General features: G+C 36.2%; 2 protein-coding genes across 3 annotated transcripts in view; one reads left to right on the top strand and one right to left on the bottom strand.

The window, feature by feature from the left end:
• Positions 1-2,364: 2,364 nt before the first annotated feature.
• Positions 2,365-9,752, bottom strand: LOC102217744 (ribonuclease T2-like). Of its 2 annotated transcripts, none has more exons than XM_023331923.1 (10): positions 9,600-9,752; positions 7,843-7,920; positions 7,629-7,683; positions 6,355-6,404; positions 5,996-6,053; positions 5,713-5,777; positions 3,188-3,301; positions 2,911-2,956; positions 2,747-2,821; positions 2,365-2,621 (listed from the first exon to the last, which is right to left on the bottom strand). In XM_023331923.1, exons 2-10 carry the CDS (start codon positions 7,911-7,913, stop codon positions 2,439-2,441), a joined length of 717 nt encoding a protein of 238 aa, XP_023187691.1. In that variant the 5' UTR covers positions 7,914-7,920; positions 9,600-9,752; the 3' UTR covers positions 2,365-2,438. The 2 variants fall into 2 exon arrangements, with proteins under 2 accessions (XP_023187691.1, XP_023187690.1); XM_023331922.1 differs by having other exon boundaries at positions 9,615-9,752.
• A 1,584-nt stretch (positions 9,753-11,336) lies between these two features.
• Positions 11,337-18,073, top strand: part of LOC102227954 (myomesin-2-like) — a 28,161-nt gene continuing 21,424 nt past the window's right edge. Inside the window, exons 1-6 of the mRNA XM_005804227.2 lie at positions 11,337-11,440; positions 13,969-14,069; positions 14,995-15,052; positions 15,249-15,403; positions 15,553-15,639; positions 17,508-17,596. Of these exons, the coding sequence (XP_005804284.1) occupies positions 13,990-14,069; positions 14,995-15,052; positions 15,249-15,403; positions 15,553-15,639; positions 17,508-17,596 (469 nt within the window). The 5' untranslated portion in view covers positions 11,337-11,440; positions 13,969-13,989. The remainder of the gene's footprint in view (positions 11,441-13,968; positions 14,070-14,994; positions 15,053-15,248; positions 15,404-15,552; positions 15,640-17,507; positions 17,597-18,073) is intronic.

The raw sequence follows: 18,073 nt of genomic DNA, 5'->3' as shown, positions 1-18,073 counted from the left end.
AAGGGTTGATGACACCAGTGAGAATCAAAATGATAGATTTATTCATATTAAAAATGAGAACTTACAGCATTGTTCAGTTGCTAATTTTAGGACATTTGACAGCAGAAAATGTTATTTAACATCAAGCAATCAGTTTGCTACACATAAACATAACCTGAGAGAACAGATAATTAAAAATAATCACAGGAGGTCCATGTTTATTTAACATTTTAGAGTACCATTTCATATACTTGGCAAAAATTCAAAAGGCAGAACAATCATCAGAAAGGTCAAATAAATGACAAAGAAGTTACAAAGTAAGGCACTTTAAAGTAAAGGCCATTTTCATCCCCCAGGACAAAGTAAAACCTTGCAAACTGCCCTAGATCAAGACTATACCAGTTAACAAAATAAGAAAAAATACACAACAGAATTTGAATGAATGGGATGCGTTTTAACAACAACAAATCACAAAGCCTGTTTTGGTTTTACTGGATGTAGGTGTTCAAAACAAAGGATCATAAAATTCTCACTTTTATGGCAAACTAAGCAGGATATACTGTATGTTACAGTGCAAAACAAGTGTGAACCTCTTTGGCAGACTTGAACTACTTTGTGCCATTTGGTGATAATAAATCAGGGCAAGCAAAAATCCCATGTGGAGTACCTCAAGGCTTTAAGTTTGGGCTATTTTTCTTCAACGTCTATATGATCCAATTAGCTCAGACTGTGGAGTATTATATTTCCCACAGTATTCAGCAATATAAAGTTGCTGGTAACACGCAACTTTCTATTTTTGTGTCCCTAGTTATGGGCTCAGACCTGAATTCTCATAAACAAATAAAGTCTATCATCAAGTAAACCTAATAAATCCTTAGAAACATTTTCAGTATAAGGGGTTTCCTCTGAAAACTGACTGTACTAAACTGAACATTTTAGTTTCCATGAGTGTTTTTAATTTTTTGCTGTATATGCAAACAGCATTGTGGTTTTAGCCAACTTGAATTCAAGCATTCCTCAAAATGTGCAACTAATTATATTTGTAAACCTGACAGAAACTCAAAATTGTTAAATGTGAATACTAAACAAGGTGAAATGTGTTGTTTATTAGTGTACATGCTAAATTACGATCCATTTACAAACAAAAACGAACTATTTTTGTCCATAAAAAGGTAAAAGAAGGTTTTTAGTGAGCAATAGTTCTAGGCCTGTCGCGATAAACAATAAATCAATTAATCGCACGATACTATCGACCTCCTTTTAATTATCTTCCCTTCCTCATAGTGTAATGCCCAGTGCACACTATACGATCTTAGAGTTGTCGGTCCATTTTCTAAACCTGAGAGACCACACATTAGCCGACAGAAATCCTAGGTATAACGGTTCGATCGGGTTCGGTCCTGCCGTGTGGTGTCCAACAATGGGCACAAAATAATGGCTGCAAGTCCAGTGAACTAATTTTAAAACCAGACATTAATCAATGCTTTACTGCAATCTACCTGCAATGCATGTGGCTAGTGTCAGCGTAAAGTCCTGACTAAATGAAAATCATTATAACCTATTTACGTCACGTTAACGAAGAACAGCTGAAAAGTTACCAGGTTTATCAACTGCGGTAGCAATTTCGCTCCAACTCCTCCCCTTGTCATTTCTATATTCTTTGCATGAAATGTTGAATATTTAATGCAAAGAATGAAATATTCTTTGCATGAAATATGCAAAGAGTTGCATATTTCATGTTGTTTCCACATATCATCTCCAATGTCTGCTGGACTTCGGGTTGCGCCTTTCCCCTCAGAAAGCACAGAGGAGAATCCGCACTTTCTGATTGGCTACCTGTCACATTCAACAGGCTGCGTTCTCGCTCCCAGTCAGGGTAAACCCCTGATTTGGATTGGAGCGGCCTCGATGATCTACCGTAACACACCACACACCACAGGATGATCAGTTACAAAATCGCAAGCGACAATCTTAGAACCTTAAGGGGAAAACCTGGGCAAAAAATCGTGTAGTGTGAACTATTGCATCAGGTAGCCAGATGTGCCCATCTTCTCTATTTAAATCTACTGATTACTGAAGGGCAACATAGTATACAGACTTCATAATCTGAACTCTTTTGGTTGAATGCAGTATTTATTTCCACTCTGGCTTTATGATGTTTAGTTTTTATTCAAGTGCATTTTTTGTTAATGGAGAGTGAGAATCCATTTTATTCTTGTTTTTGGTTGTTTTATTTTGTTTAGCAGTTCCAGCGTTAAGTGTTCTTTTGAAAATAAAGTGTATCTATCTTTGGAAGAAAATCGCATGCATTATTACGTCATTTTCATTAAATCAGTGTACAATGGTCTTCAAACAATATTATCGTTTATCGCAATAATTTTTGAGACAATTAGCAAAATTCGCTCAGCAAAATTTGTTATCGTGACAGGCCTAGTTCCCCACTTTGAATATGTTTGTATTTAAGAAGTAGGAGGGTAATAAACTGGTATGTCAGGAGAACACACGCTGAGTCCAGATGATTTGTTTTGGTCCCACTGTCCTCTTGAAAGAGTATTAGTGGCAAAATGTTTCTCACAGTCTTGCAGAGCGAAGTCAGCATCAAAACAGATCTCAATCTGTCCCAAAGTCTGGAACTCAGAGTTCTGTCAACGAACAAACAAAAAGAAAAACAGTAAACATAATTATTGTCTAACAGAAGTTCCATAAACTTTACAAACAGGAAAATACAAATATGTTGAATTGTTTAAAGAAAAAAAGCTGTTTATACCATTGATGGATGCAAACATTGGATCTTAGGTTTCACGCCATAGAAATTTTCCATCGCTTGCTCAATATCTGAAAACTGCAAAAGTCACAGAAAATATTACTGTTATGACAGAATGTAGTTTCATAAACTGCTGTTTATAAATCCAGTGCAATAGATAAACTTACAGTGTAGTATTTGTCAGAAGGGATAATGTTAGCCTTCTGCAGCATGCTGCAATAAAACATTACAGATCTTCACTTAAATGTTGGGTTTTACCACAAAACCCCCCCCCCCCATAAAATAAGGGAAACACCAGGCAACAAACATGGAGAGTAAACATAATTCCTATAAATCACCACAGTACAAAGGTCTAGATACAGAAATGTTCAAAATGACAAAGCCTGCGTGTGAGGCAGGTATGTCCATGCAGGTGTGTGTGAAAGAATGTGTAACTAACATTACCTGTTCAAATCCACCTTCTGGTAAAATTCCAGTGCCTTGCTGAAATACTTGTGTTGACTATTCAGCGAAGCAGCTTCTGCTGCACATGTTCCATGTTTAGACCACTCGTACTTCCTGTTGCAGAAGGAAATACACTTAACTAACGAACCAAAAACTAAAACATGCAGAACAACTGAAAGTTAATACTATAACATTTTACCAGACAACATTTTCTTTTTCCTCAGGTTTGATAATAATATGGACATTTTAAGAACAAAACACTTTTCTTATCAATTTGGTTTTATCCCAGAAAACTAAATCTAACTCACAATTCCAGATTGCAGTAAATACAAAAATGAAACAAACTGCTGTGGCTCAACAAAACGGTTTTATAAGATTTTAAAACGTGTCTTCCCATCACACTTTTTAAGCATTCAAACATGTGCAAAACTAATAATCTTGTTACATAAATACAATCTCCCTGCTAGATACCAAAATATGTCTCGTAAAAAATCCATGCAAAAAAGTAAAAGCCTGTGCTCTAGTGATGGGATTTTCGGCTCCTTTTCGAGATGCGGCTCTAATGGCTCTTCTTACTGTGGAGAGCCGGCTCTTTCGGCTCCCAAACGGCTCCCCATATATATTTTTGACATTATTAATTAATTAATAGCTTAAACCTAATTTTATAATATTTTGTTTCATTTTTGACATTGTTAAGCACTTATGATGAGTAAAAATGCCGCATAACAATGCTATAGCAATACCGATGCGTGTGATGTCCGCATGTGCCTGTGCAGGTTGTTTGTCGAGCCTGCACGATAGGAAATGCTGACTATGCACAGTCTGCACTCTGCCCTGGAGCTTGATGTAGCATTAAAATGAGTCCAAATCTTGCTCCGTTTTCTGTCACTCATTTATTTTCACCTATTCAGTTCTCACACTGACTCCCCTTCTTTCTGTGCTTCTTGACGCTGAGTGAGTGTCTGCACATAAACACCTGCCGACGAACGCTATACAGCTTGGCCATTGCCTGCCGTTTCCACAAAAAAGTGGAGATAAACTTTTTTTTTCAGTGTTTTCCCGCCACATTATTAATTGAAACTATGTGTAATTGGTCAGATGTGTGGAGCACACGCTTGACATGAGGACAGTGGACCGACCGAGGGAAAAAAAAACTCTCTGCTCTAGCACTGGCAGGAGAGCAAAACGCGCAAGGAGAGGGAGAAGGGGGGGAGAGACAGCGAGGCACCGCAGGAAAAAAAAAAACGATGTGGGGAAAAACTATCGGCTCTGGCACTTGCAGAGCACAAGCACAACGACAGGGAGGCGGAGAGACAGCGATATACTGTAGAAAAAAACCCGGCTCCCAAATAGGATCCTAAAACGGCTCCTATTGTGGAGCCGGTTCCAATCGTTCACTTCAAAGAGCCGGCTCTTAGAGCCGGATCGTTCGCGACCGACACATCACTACTGTGCTCACTTCCTAATGATCAGAAACTGAAATTAAATTTCTTCCTGTCAGTGTTTTGGTTTTTAGTAACTACCCCTCCCGCAGCGCCGTTTAATTTACTTTACCAACAGTGAGCTTAGATTCTTTTTTTTTCTATAAGAATTGTGATTCGGGACACAGAACGATAAGCACATTCGATTCTCGCTTCCACAGATTTATTTAAATGTTCAAGACTTAGCGGACTTGACTAGCTAAAGCTAGCTAGCTTCTTCTCTATGTTCATGAGCAGCGGTGGTATCCTTGCGCCTGCAACCAACCGGGTGCAGACAACACGGACAGAAAATGTTCTGTTTCATGTATATCGGTGGTCCTGTGCCTTGTGCTAAGCTTCGAGCTATTCATCTGGGAAGACTTCAGTGTTTCAGGCAGTTTTATCGCCATGGCTGACAGTGACCGGTTCATTCTGTTTGTGTGGAGAGGAGCTCCACGGAACAAGGTAATGGCGGATACGGGAGCTGCAGCGACCAAATCACTACGGCATATTTCTCCCTTCTTGCAGATATCAGCCAATTCTGTGAAATTCAGTTCAGTCCAGACTGTGAACCAGCTGACCAGCTTCCTTTTTCTTTTAATGGCGGTTATCAAACCACTACAAGAAGCAGTAGCACATAGCGCCAGCCTCGCACTGCACAGGCTCAGTTAAATGACGTCATCATTTGATATATAATTTTTTTCCACCGGTGTCAAAAAATTCACAGGTATTACCATAAATGAGACGATGTGGAACACCACTGCCAATAACCCAGTTTTACTAACGTAAAAGCAATAATATTATATATAAAAGCAATATTAAATGAACACAACCTGAAGAACCTAGGATTGGATTTAAAATCAATAACTGAAACCATCTACATGTTAACAAATGCAGTGAAATGTTCCCTTTTATTACTTTTGAATGACTTCTAGGAGTAATAATATAATAATAGTAATAAGAATAATAAATGTGTTAAATTATTGACAAGTTATAACCAAAACTAAACCCCAAAAAACAACTATTTCACTAAAAACATGCTGACTTAAAGTATGAGACACATACCAGAAGTGAAAAGAAGAAGGATTAAGCAGGTCTGGCCAAACCTTCTTCAAGTCTGGGATCAGATCCTGAGAAAAAAAACACCAAAAAAGATTTACTTTATACATTTAAACAAGGTTCATTTTGAGTTGCAAAGGGAGTAAAATACTAATTTATTCACCTTTTCGAAATAGCTTCAGTACTACACAACCAATATCTTAATATTCAAAGGAAATGTTTTATTTCTGGGTTCTCCTAGTTCTGTACATCTGTAGTGTTATAAAGATTGACTGGAGAAGTGCTGTACCTCAATTTCAGTAGAGTTGAAATGCCAGGAAGAATTACAGAATTCCCCTTTATCAGGCCTGAAACACAGAGAGTTTACACAGAAAAATTACATACAAATTTAGCAAAATGAAGAGCTATTTGTCAGGGGTTTCCTTTTGATGACACTTGAATCTGTGTATCTAAATTTATGACAGTTCTATGCAAAAATATATACCTTTACATCCCTATTGCTTATATGAAATATTGTTTCAAACTAGGGAGCTTTGTTAGAGTGGAAAACACAGGCTGCATGATTGTTTACATCTTATCTCCTAAAGGTAAAAGGACTTGTCAAAAACACATGAGGGTGATATTTAAGATTAAAATCCACACTCTTACCACAGTCCATGTAGGGTCCAGTAACTAACGTTGAGCTGGCAAGGCTCACTCTGAAATGTGATAAACAAATATTAATATTTAATGTTTTTTACATTAAATAAAATGTAAGAGCTAAATCATTATACCGTATATGTGACTAATGACTTTCACTGAATCAAGAATAAGAAATGAAACTGGATTGCACATATTCCTGTGTGATGTATATTTATCAACAAATGTCATCCTATGCGCTGCAGCAACATAAATCTCTGGAAAGCCCAGCTAAACAGCACTAAACACCCTTCCTCTTCAACTCAAAAGCACCGAGCCAAAGCACAATCTGAAACTGATCAAGATTCACACCAAGTACACCGCTGCTGACGTATCAAATTTACTTAGGATTGTGTCTGATTTTATCAGTAGACACATTCACAACATAATATAAAACCTAACTGCACAATAAGCAGAAAAAACTGCTGTCAACAAGCCTAAAAAAGAGATGTGTAAATCATGCTGTAACTTGCATGTGAACGATGTTAAACCGCACTGCTGACAAGTAGTCTTGTGATTTATTATCACGTGGTGTTTAAAAAAAAAACACCTGGATTAGATTTCCCCAAACGGATCAGTGAGCACCATTGCTTAACATGACAATGCCTAAGACTCGCTTGAAAACAGCATTAATTCTACACATGACTTTAGTTTATTGATCATACTCTTCTTTAAGCGACAGTGGATGGAATCCTCTTCAAACTAAAAAATGGCTGAAATGAATCCTAGATTCAAAGGTCAGCATCCAAACAACATAAATGCAATATTTATTTTACTGTAGTCAGAGATATTGAACATGCAATACAGAATTATGATAAATTTAAAATTAAGTATTGTTGATAACTCCATTAATATCTCGCACACTGGAGTTTTTGGTCTGTCTAAACATATTTTTCTTCTCCTCCAAATCACTTAGTGGTGTCAAATTCTACATGAATCATGTTTGTCTTATAAGGTGTCTTGAGATGACATTTGTTGTAAATAGTTGAAATGTACAGCAGATAACCACAAAAATCAAAACTAAAATGTTTTAATTTTATATTTGTCTTTTTAGTGAGGAAGTCTTGCATTTGACACACATTTTTCCTAAAGTCATAAAGAATCACCTCTTGTTGACGAATAAGAAAACAAATGCTGTATATAGTCAATAAATTTAAAAACTACTGAACATACTCTGTGATTCTATATTTAAATGATGAGTGCTAATAAAACAAATCAATAGATAAAGACAGACAGGAACTCACAGAACAGAAGGTTTTGGGCCACTGCTGTGTCAGGATCAGTTTGGTCCATAAATTGCTGAAATGCAGACATTTCTAAGCTTCTTTCCAATATTATTTAGTTCAAATGATCACAGCACACATTTATTGAGAAACAGTTACTGCAAATGTGAACAGAAAGTAACAAACATAGTGACAGATGAGCACAATTAGTAATTTCTTATCTGTTTGTTCTTACATTGGTGAAGTAACAACAGCAGAGGACAGAGCTGCTGCCAGGCAGACCAGAAGAGTGAAGTGGAGTCTCATGGTTGACCTAAAACAAAATGGGAAATTAAACTCAAAAAATATGTGAGTTTGTTTTAAAACCACACCAACACAAAAAGTTATGAACTTTTCAAAAATACTCCATGTAGTCTCTTAAGAAATAACTTTGAGTCTCATTAGGCAATTTCCTTAGGAGAAACTGTTTCCTTAACACAAATCATAGCTGAGAGGTCAGAGCATAGCTGGAATACAGTTATAAACAGGAACTTAACCCATCTTGTTTACGTAAGTGGGATTTCAGCTCAGTTCCCATTTTCTGGTATAACCGTTTTTTACAAAGATTGAACACAAATAAAGCAAAAGTTAGAATTACCTAATTCCTAACACAAGATTACCTAATGATCTTGTGTTCAGATTTTCTAACTTAAAATCTCGTAAAGATAAAACCATGTAAACGTTTACTCACATAAATATTTTTAGGTCATTTAATAATACCCAGAGACTGCATGGCTTCAACATCTTCAAATGCTTGTATGAGGTTGTCTCTAACAGGAAGGTAAATGCTTTTCTTAAGGTAACCCTAAACTACATTTCAGTATGACAGCCTAACAGCGTTGGTAAGTGGAAGGTCCTGAGAGACATGATGAGGATAAAAGATGACAACAAACCAGCCTAATTTATTTGTTTGTTCCACAAATTTAAGTGTACAAACTGCCCAAAAACAGGACTTTCAAAGGTTTCATGAACAGAAAAGCATATTGTGATTCAATTGAGATGCATCACTAATTTGAAACAAAGTCATGTAAAATTAGGATAAGTGGTATTGTTGCCATCATGAAGGTGGCAACAATATGTGTAGTGAGGAACCTGGACCAGTGTGACTAAAATATGTATGTTATTGTGAGAGTACAGCTTAAGTTACATGGCATTCAATGATAAATACATTAAATCTCAAATATTCAAGTAGGACAGTGTTGTAACACTAATGTTTCTTGCCAGGAACACTAATTCAATACAAATATAATAACTGAGGCAAAAGGTGTGGCATGTGAAACTCCATCCTATTACAATGAAATGTCCATGTTTGTCATTATTTCATAAGTTTTTGAAAAGTATTCCCCATAAAATAATGCAGAATCACTACATAGACATCACACACAAATTAAAATGAAAGAGCAGAACTGGACAACTGCAGGTTATAAGGATTAAGTCAGAGCTATTGGGTTTCTCAATCTCAACATACCAACAGTAGCTGTAGCTCTGCTTAGCTAAGTAGTAAATGCCTCAAACCTGTCCGTCAACTCACAGAAACCTAACGAGAACTAGCGGCTCCTTTTTTCAGTTTAGTTAGCAAAGAAATGAAACACCCATAAACTGCCTTACGACATCACCGCCTAAGGACACCAATGAGGAAGACGCACTTTTTGATTTTACACTAAACGCAAAATAAAAATATTGTCAAATTTAAACCTCATACACTGTATGCGTTATATGCTTTTCAACACTGGAAAACTGCATAAACAGTAACTGTTCACGAAACTGTCTGTGGGATCTTTGTAAAAATGTTTGGACCAGACTGACGCAATGAGCACAAGGGCTGTAAAGAAATATCAACTAAATGCATATTTAATCCAGACTAACTCAAAAACAACACGACGATCTCTTAATCATTCTAAAATAAAGTACCTCAATAGTACGGAACAAAATGATGAAATCTAAAGCGCTCACCTTGAAATCACTCACCTTGTTGCAAACATGGAACATCAAACAGTATAACTGTTGAATGAGCCCTTCCTTCTTGATATTTCGGCTAAACTAGGTCAAGTTTTACATAGTGGTTTGCCAACCAACAGTTTTGTTTACGTCGAACAGCACTGAACTACCGGCTTTGTTGGATCAGCCAATCGTAAGCATCGTGTCGTAACGACATCTTGCGTCATTACGTCTCTGCGTAGAGCCGTTGCTTGGGCTGCTTGGTTTAGTTAGTAAAAGCCGTGTCCCGCGTGCTCCTCCGAACAGCGCCTACCAACGACGTATTCAATCAGGTCTGGATAGATTCGCTCAATGAATAAAACACAGTTATTTACAGAATATTTGTTTAAATAACAATTTTACCATAATAAATATGGATGAATATGTGCACGTATGTATTATGGCAGATGTGACTGTCACACTATGGCAAAACACCAAAAACACCAACTGAGCAAATTAATTAAGTGAAGTTTGCAAAAACTTGGAAGTTGAAAACAAACTATGTTACCCACTAAAGAAAAAAAGATCTATTAAAAAAATATAAAGTAAAAAAGAAATATATATGATATTTCGGGTATAGTATATGCTCTAAACTTATATTTTGATATTAACAAATGTAGACCATCAGAGGTCTAACAGACATCAACCCAAAAAAGCATGTTTACAAACTATAAAAACTATAAAATTATATATATATATATATATATATATATATATATATATATATATATATATATATATATATATATATATATATATATATATACTACTTTGTATGACACAATTATTTATTTTTCTTTAAATGGGAAAATTTATTTGGGTGAAAATAGAATAAAATAATAAATGGCTTTTGATATTTCATAGTGATCGTAGAGGGCACATAATCTTGCAAAGGTCTTTCAAGTAAGTCCAACTTTAGTGTGTAACACAACAGTTAACAAGTGTTTTATTTTTGCTGTCCTATATTTTAAATAACAAAGATTAGGTGTCATGGGTAAGACCATTTAAATTTGTCAAATAAAATCAAAAAGGACATCTGCATTTTAAGTTTCCTGTAATTTTTTTTACTGGAAAAGTCAATATTTTGCTATAATTGTAAAACTCTGGATTGTTATCAGCTATATTGGTTTCCTGTTGGGCACACGTCCATTTGTCTACATCATTCGGACATCACACACTCCTTCTAAAGCTGCCAAATGTTATCCCATGTTGTCCCCTCACATGATTTTGTCTCAGACGTGCAATCTGTTTAACAGCTCCTTCTCGATGTCAGGAATAGTCATGTTGTAACTGTAGCTAGTTTTATAAATAGGCCGTGACCAAAGTACAGCATGCGACGCAGCTTCTCAAGATGTTCTTTAATGCAGATGGAGAAAATTCTAAGCGCAAGAGCTTGATGCAGTGTGCACCTAGATTCAAAGCTCTACATTAAAGAGATGTCAACTTAAATTTGAATAATTTGCAAATGTTTTATATTCGTTTCCCATAAAATGGTGAAATTTTATGTTTAATCTGATGTAACTGTTATGCTTGGTAGCCCAACTTCAATCTCATTATAACTTGAATAACATTATTGCAGAAATAAAAATGAATATTTTCTTCTAATCAAATAGCTTACTGATTTTAGTGGCTATGTCTCGAAGGATAGTAGTTATATATAGGCAGTTCTCTCTCCTTATAAGGCCTCGGGGAGAGGTTGGTGGGGGGCAGCTGGAGTCGGGTGGTGGTTCTCTTGGCCTTGTACAGAACTTGGTTTAGGCTGACTCCCTGTGGATTCACGCTGATAACCGAAGTCGCTGAAAAGAAAATCTTAAGTGGTAAGAAAAACATTTTTAAACTATGCTTCAGCTCTTACCTCTTCTGTATTGTTAGCTTTATAACCCATCTTCATTTCAAACCCATTAGCAGCAGGTTGGATCAGTGAGGTGGGACTAAAGAGAGCACAGCCAAAAGATGTTTCATGATCCTTTACTGCTGCTAATGATACTTCAAAGTGATGAATGAAATAATGTGGGTTTTATAAGTGGAATAAATGAGCAACGGAGGGCTAATTTAGACACTCTGTCTTTAATTTATTGGACAGACTGTATGTTTGGTCATCGGAGATGTACAGAAGGTTTGTGCATTTATTGTTGGTACCCAGATTAGTTAGTTCATTAGATTTTGCAGTGGAATTGCATCATGTTGCTTTGTATGGTTATGGCTGAGAGTACTGGAGGTTTACAGTTACAGGTGGATTTTTTTTTTGGCTGTTACAGTACAAGCTGGATTTACAGGGGTGCAGAATTTCTTGAATAAGAGAGTATCTTGTAAAGAAAACTTAATTTCATGCTTCCTTTACCTTCAGACACAAAAATTGTTGCTTGCCTGAAACCTGCTATGTAATGCAAACAACTTTTATTTGCACACAAGGAATTAGTCATGTTTACCCGGATTTTAGTGATGCTGCTTCAAATTGCTGCTGGAAAGGATGGTCTAAATGTACTGCTGTGAATAAATTTATTTTGGGCATTTGCTGAGTCTCCCACTGTCACCAAATATTTTTACCAGTCTTGGTTCTGACCTTTTTGTCTGGAATTCAAAGAGCAAAAAGTTAAGCATGTGTATAAATCCATTTTAACAGAAACCTTTTTGCTTTTGTAGTTGATATCAACCTGTGTTTAAAGTTACAGACAAATAGCTTGGGAATGATATGGTAACATTGTATGCTTCACTGGCAGATTTGAGGCATTAGCAGTACGCTGAATTTGGGTTTATTGATATGAGAGATGACACTGAAGCTGCCGAGTGCATCCCAAAGGTATGGGAACAGGGTTATGGTGCAACACGTTTCATTCCCCATCAGCCTGAAGTTAAGGAACAGGGAAATTTCCGCTGAACTTCTCTCTGGTCACTGTGGTCAGTAAGGGGATGTGAACCAAACATGAAGTGAACTGATGCTTCTGTTTTGATGGTTGTACTAAAATAAATGTTCTCTATCAAATTGAAAAACAAGAACACTTTGTTTGGAAGGCTATTGTTGACTTATTTTACTAGTCAATAGAAACATTGTTTTTCACATCACATGCATGATTTATAACCTATGACAATATTAATCTCTTTCCAACTTTCAGCTTTGTTAAATAATTATTAGGATTCCGAACAGAAGAGTAAATTTAGTATCATTGGAAGACTTAAAATTAAAGCTACGTTTGATTAGACAAAATTTGGTGCATCCTGTTGTCTAACAGTGGTCCAAGGTTATGCCTTTTGTTTATGGTATCTCTTTACACGTGTCTTTTATTGCCTGTGTCTAAATCCTAGTGTCACTTCTAACAGTAACCAAGAAGCTGATAGTGTTTCTGAGTGTGTGTGTTGAGATGTGCTGGATTGTTTCAAAGTCCATGTGTTCAAATTCTTCAAAGGCTTTTCTATTTGTAGAAGGATAATAAATAATTTGGTATGTGTATAAATGATAAGCTTTACCGACACAGAGCCATTACTGTGAACTGTTTGGTATTCAGCTGTTGCTGGCTTGATTTTTTTCCCTTTCTGTAAGAAAGCAAAATGCCTCCTCACAATTGATAATTCCTTTGAAGTTTTAGTTACACGTGTAAAAATAAATAGTGAAACATAGTCATACAGTAAAAAACATAGATGCAATTATTGTACAGGTGGAAAATCATAATTTTAGTCCCTGACAGGTTTCAATCTTCACAATTTGGGGTTATTTCTATCAAATTCAGGTAAATACAACTTTAGAGAAAGCAACAACCAACTTAACTATTTTTGAGTCATAAAACCCTTGGAACTTACTAATTTATTTTTTCAAAGATTAGTAAGAACCTTGTTCTTACTGTTAAGCGATCATACTGGATTTTGCTGTCAGGCTTGTCATAAACTTACACATTTCTTGAGGGACCATTTTGATTCCCAGTTTGTTTTCTTGCTTGAAAGTTCTGATTTCCAATAACAATAAAGTGCAGCGTTCAACCACTGCTCTTTGAATGGATGAGTATAGTCGCTTCAACAGATTTAAAAGTGATTTATCTGGATGGTTTGAGGGCTCGACATGAATTGCCATTGAAAAATGCTGAAAAAGCAGTTAGTCAGTTGAATTTGGGGAAATTTCCTTTGGAAAAATTCTAATGACACAAATAAAAAAAATTCTAAGCATGCTCTCCCTGTTTGTTTTTCTTGAAGTTGTACTCCATCTAATAACACTTTTTATTGTCTGATATTATACAACCTCATCCATTATCTTTGAAAGTTCCTAGCTGTATCTGTGAAGTGGTCTCATTATGCTGAACCCCATCTGTTGTACTTTGTTTTGATCTCTCTCTACATTTCATTACTCACCTAACAGGTCAGTGACTAGAGTGCCATCATGTCAGCACGTCTGAAACGAATATATGACCACCAGTACCACCACAAAGAGAGCCAATATGTGGTCAAAGAATACAGCAGGTACAGCTGACACATGCTAACAATCATGTGCTTAATATATCTATCCTGCTTTTTTATCTGAATATTACTATAACTAAAGCAGCATCTTTTTGACTTTACTTTAACTTAACATACTGATTCAGTTATATTTGATGTTATCTTGCTAAATATAATAACATGAACTTCAGATTGACAACTGGGAAGTTGATTTGCGTTTCAACAACCTTTTCTGTTGAAAGTATAGTTCTCAAATTTCTAAGTAACCACTGTCTTTAATAAAGTATTTTTTGATGTAACTCCATTCCTTTTTATGCGTATATCGACCTATGCTGTAGAACAAAGGTCAAATAAGGCAAAAATTGGCTCCATAGAAAAAAAGAAAGACAGAAAAAAACATTTTATTTAATAACACATTATTTTTCAATGAAAATACATTATGACATCAGACTTTTACACCCTATTCACATAAACACAGAATTAACTGTCCATCAACCACAAAACACACAACATTGTTAAAACAACACTGAGAGAAAAACTCAGTTAGAAAGACTATTCAGGCATTAAATCAGTCACTAATTTGCTGAATCAAGTCTTCTGAGAAGCTTGGCCAGAGGTAAATAGTTTATGTTTCAGACATGACTGTATTAGTGCAAAGGTTTGTAAACTTCAGAATCATTTACCCAAAGCTGAAAAATCATTGCTTCTTAGTTTAGTTTTTTTTAATAGAAGTACTCTGTATATTTAACAGAAGTAGAAGAATAAAGGGTTACTCTGCACTATGCAGACCCTTTTGAAGCTTTTAATAGGTTTTGGTTTTGACCTGTTGTGAATGTCCACAATGTCCAGTGTCCTGAAAAGAATCAATTGATTTTAAAAATAGTATTGTGACAAAATCAATGTGATTTTAAATGTATGTTAGTAAAACTTACATATTGTTTATGTTCAGCTCCAAGGCCTCTGAAGAAAGATATGAGTACAAAAAACAAGCTCGCATTCAGGAAGTGGTAAGATTTACTGAATGAATTTCATTTCCCCTTAAACACAGACAGTAAACTAGCTGATAAACTGCTTAACCTCTTATCAACACGCTGTAACTTTATAAGTGTCAGTGCATCATAGTGAGGACACAGATACAATGAGAGCAGGACAAGGAGGTGTGTATTCCTCACCTGTGTATTTATAAGGATGTTTTCTGCTTAGGTAAAAACAAAGTTGGGAGAAAAATATGTGCGTGAAGAACCTATGATCAGGGGACCACAGTTCCTCGTCAGACTCAGATCCCATACTGTGTTTGAAAACACTCCGATCAAACTTTTCTGCACTGTTGAAGGCTTCCCCATGCCAGTTGTGAAATGGTAATAAATTAATGTTTGTTTTAGTTAATGTAATATCACTGTAATCCTTTACAAATCCATTTGAAAAACATAGCAAACATACTTCAAGGTATTAATCAATAAACATGCACAGGCCTCACTGTAGCTAAATATTTTTTTCTCCACTTAAGGTATAAAGATGGTGTGATCCTGGACTTGTCCTCTGGAAAGTATCTGGTTGAAGCCAGAGGTGGAAGCCACTCTCTGTTGATCCCAAGGTATAGTAAGTTCAACAGAATAGTTGTCTGTCTATTTGGTCATCAGTTTTTTCTCTCCTGAAATTTTATTTTCCAAGGCTGTCCTGGTGATTTTTATTATTACCTTATGTCTTAGATGACTGCATAAGCCCATTTCATCTGAGTTTCCAAACATTTTCCTTCTGAACCTAATTTCCTGGAGCCTTGAAATCTACCACTATGTGAGAATGTAATCACCCCACTTGATAAATGATTATTGAACTAGGATTAACCACATTTTATTTTCTGAGCGATGAGTTCAATTTAACAAGTTACATCCATACCTCATCTCCTGGACAGCATTCATCTATAGGCCAAAGTCCATGCTGACCAAAAATAATACTAATGACAATCTAACACTGCCAAAACACATCTTGACTTTTTGGAAAATAATTTGCAGACTGACAAGACAAACGTTTTGGAAAAGGTTTGAGTCATCTAACATCTGGTGAATAAATAACTATTCAAGAAAAACAACACACTGACAGTCAAACATAGTGGTGGTAGTGTAATGGTCTAGAATTGCTTGTGGTTGCTGATGGAACCATGAATTCTGCTCTCTACCAGAAAATCCTGAAAGAAGATGTCTGGTCATCCGTGGCTGGCATAAAACTCAAAGGCATTTGGGTTCTGCAACAGAACAGTTATTTAAATCAAAACAAGTCTGTTTCTAAATCATTCTGAAAATATAAGGTTTTGGAGTGGCTCGTTCAAAGTTTGGGTCTAAACCCAACTGAGATGCTGTGGCATGGTCTTAAATAAGCCATTTATCCTAACACCAGCCCCCCAGTGCATCTGAATTAAAACAAATCTCCTCAGGGGAGAAGCCAAAATTAATCCACAGTTGTACAAAACACTTTCCAGATCGTGCAAACATCTGAAGGCAGTTGTTGCTGCTAAAGATGGCTTAACCAGTTATTAAGTTTAGGGAGCAATTACCTTTTCACATGCTACCTGGTAAATAAGAGACATTTGAAACCTAATATGATCCCCCTTTACAGGGTCTTCTGGCATTTTTCTTGGCACAGTTCTCTTCTGGGGTTTTTTCTGCAGCTGTATATGTATCCAACCTCTGTGACGTGTTTCTAGAAATGCAGTATTTCTCAGACTACATGGCCTTGAGCTTGCTGACTGGCATCATAAATGATTACTAAAATCCCTGCTCTTAACTCGTTTACGAGCCTCACACAATTTGAGATTAGAGGTCGGAAACAGCTGAGTGTGTGGCTGCAGTGTGGCTGCAGACGGAGTGGAGCGTACCTCGCTCCAGCCTGGAAGCTCAGCTGTTCAACTGCTGACCTCAGTGCTATATGACACCACAGGATTCTTTAGGTCATTGCTCTCTGAATGGTTCCCATCACCCCCTGATGATGGTGGGATCCAATTAGACTGGCAGAAAGATTCTTTGGTAACACAGAAAATGATGAAAAAAGTCAGTTGTTATTAAAGACTTGCAAGAGTGTACGAGTTTTAAAATATCCTAACTCATAAATTATGCACATCAGTTTGAAAGGAGAAGCAGAGTACCTGGCAATAAAAATGGAGAGCAGATAGTCATACATGGGTTTCATACAGTGAAGTGATAGCTCCTGTGGAACGTATTCTGTAGTAGGTAAAATTACACATTAATGCATCAATTGCTATTTTGCAATAGCTTTCAACACAAAAAATTATTACTGGATGATTTCCATTCTCGATCTCATAAACCTTTGAGGTACATTCAGTGTCAATGCTTTATATTTGCACAGTTCATTGTGAAAGAATAAGCTGCTGAACCCCCAGAAGTTTATTATTAAGATCTTAAGGAGTATGTTGATTTACCAACTGATTGCTTTCACTTTGTTTTATAGATGTACAACTGAAGATACATCACAGTTCACTGCTGTAGCTGGTAACATCCATGGACAGGCTTCTAGCCAGGCATCAGTCATTGTCAAGCGTAAGTTCTTCAGGGTCAAAGGATTTTGACCTGGACAATATGGAGCCACATTCTGGCATTACCATTCTTTTTAAAGATCACCATTCCAGTAATTGTGTAGTGGTGCCACCACAGTGGGAGTTAATTCAGGGGATGTCTTAGTGGTTGCAGGAGGAAATTGGCCAACCTGCCCTTGCCAAACAGTTTTATATGCAAGATATATGTTTTTGAATGCCAATTAAAACAAGAAAAGCTTGCTTTATTTATTTATTTATTTATTTATTTATTTATTTATTTATTTATTTATTTATGCCACTCAAATTTTTTTGCACAGTTCACCCCTTTTAGATGGCAGTCACCAGTGATCCCCACCATCACACTAGATATAAGGATGTGTAAACATGATAAAGCATAAAATGTTGTTGAGGTTCCTTGTTTTCACTGGACCCCATCTGGCCACTCTTTCTGAAGTTAATACTCCTGTATTAATATTGAATA

Source organism: Xiphophorus maculatus, chromosome 4, assembly GCF_002775205.1.
Source record: "Xiphophorus maculatus strain JP 163 A chromosome 4, X_maculatus-5.0-male, whole genome shotgun sequence".
Taxonomy (NCBI): domain Eukaryota; kingdom Metazoa; phylum Chordata; class Actinopteri; order Cyprinodontiformes; family Poeciliidae; genus Xiphophorus; species Xiphophorus maculatus.
Note: the sequence above shows the minus strand (reverse complement) of the source record. Positions and strands in the feature narration are given on the sequence as shown.

Bases quoted from the DNA above. Each gene is read 5' to 3' on its own strand.
- LOC102217744 (XM_023331922.1), bottom strand. The intron at 6,054-6,354 runs GTAAGAGTGTGG...TCTGTGTTTCAG, and splicing joins TGGACCCTACATGGACTGTG to GCCTGATAAAGGGGAATTCT. The intron at 2,957-3,187 runs GTAATGTTAGTT...GTTTTATTGCAG, and splicing joins CAGAAGGTGGATTTGAACAG to CATGCTGCAGAAGGCTAACA.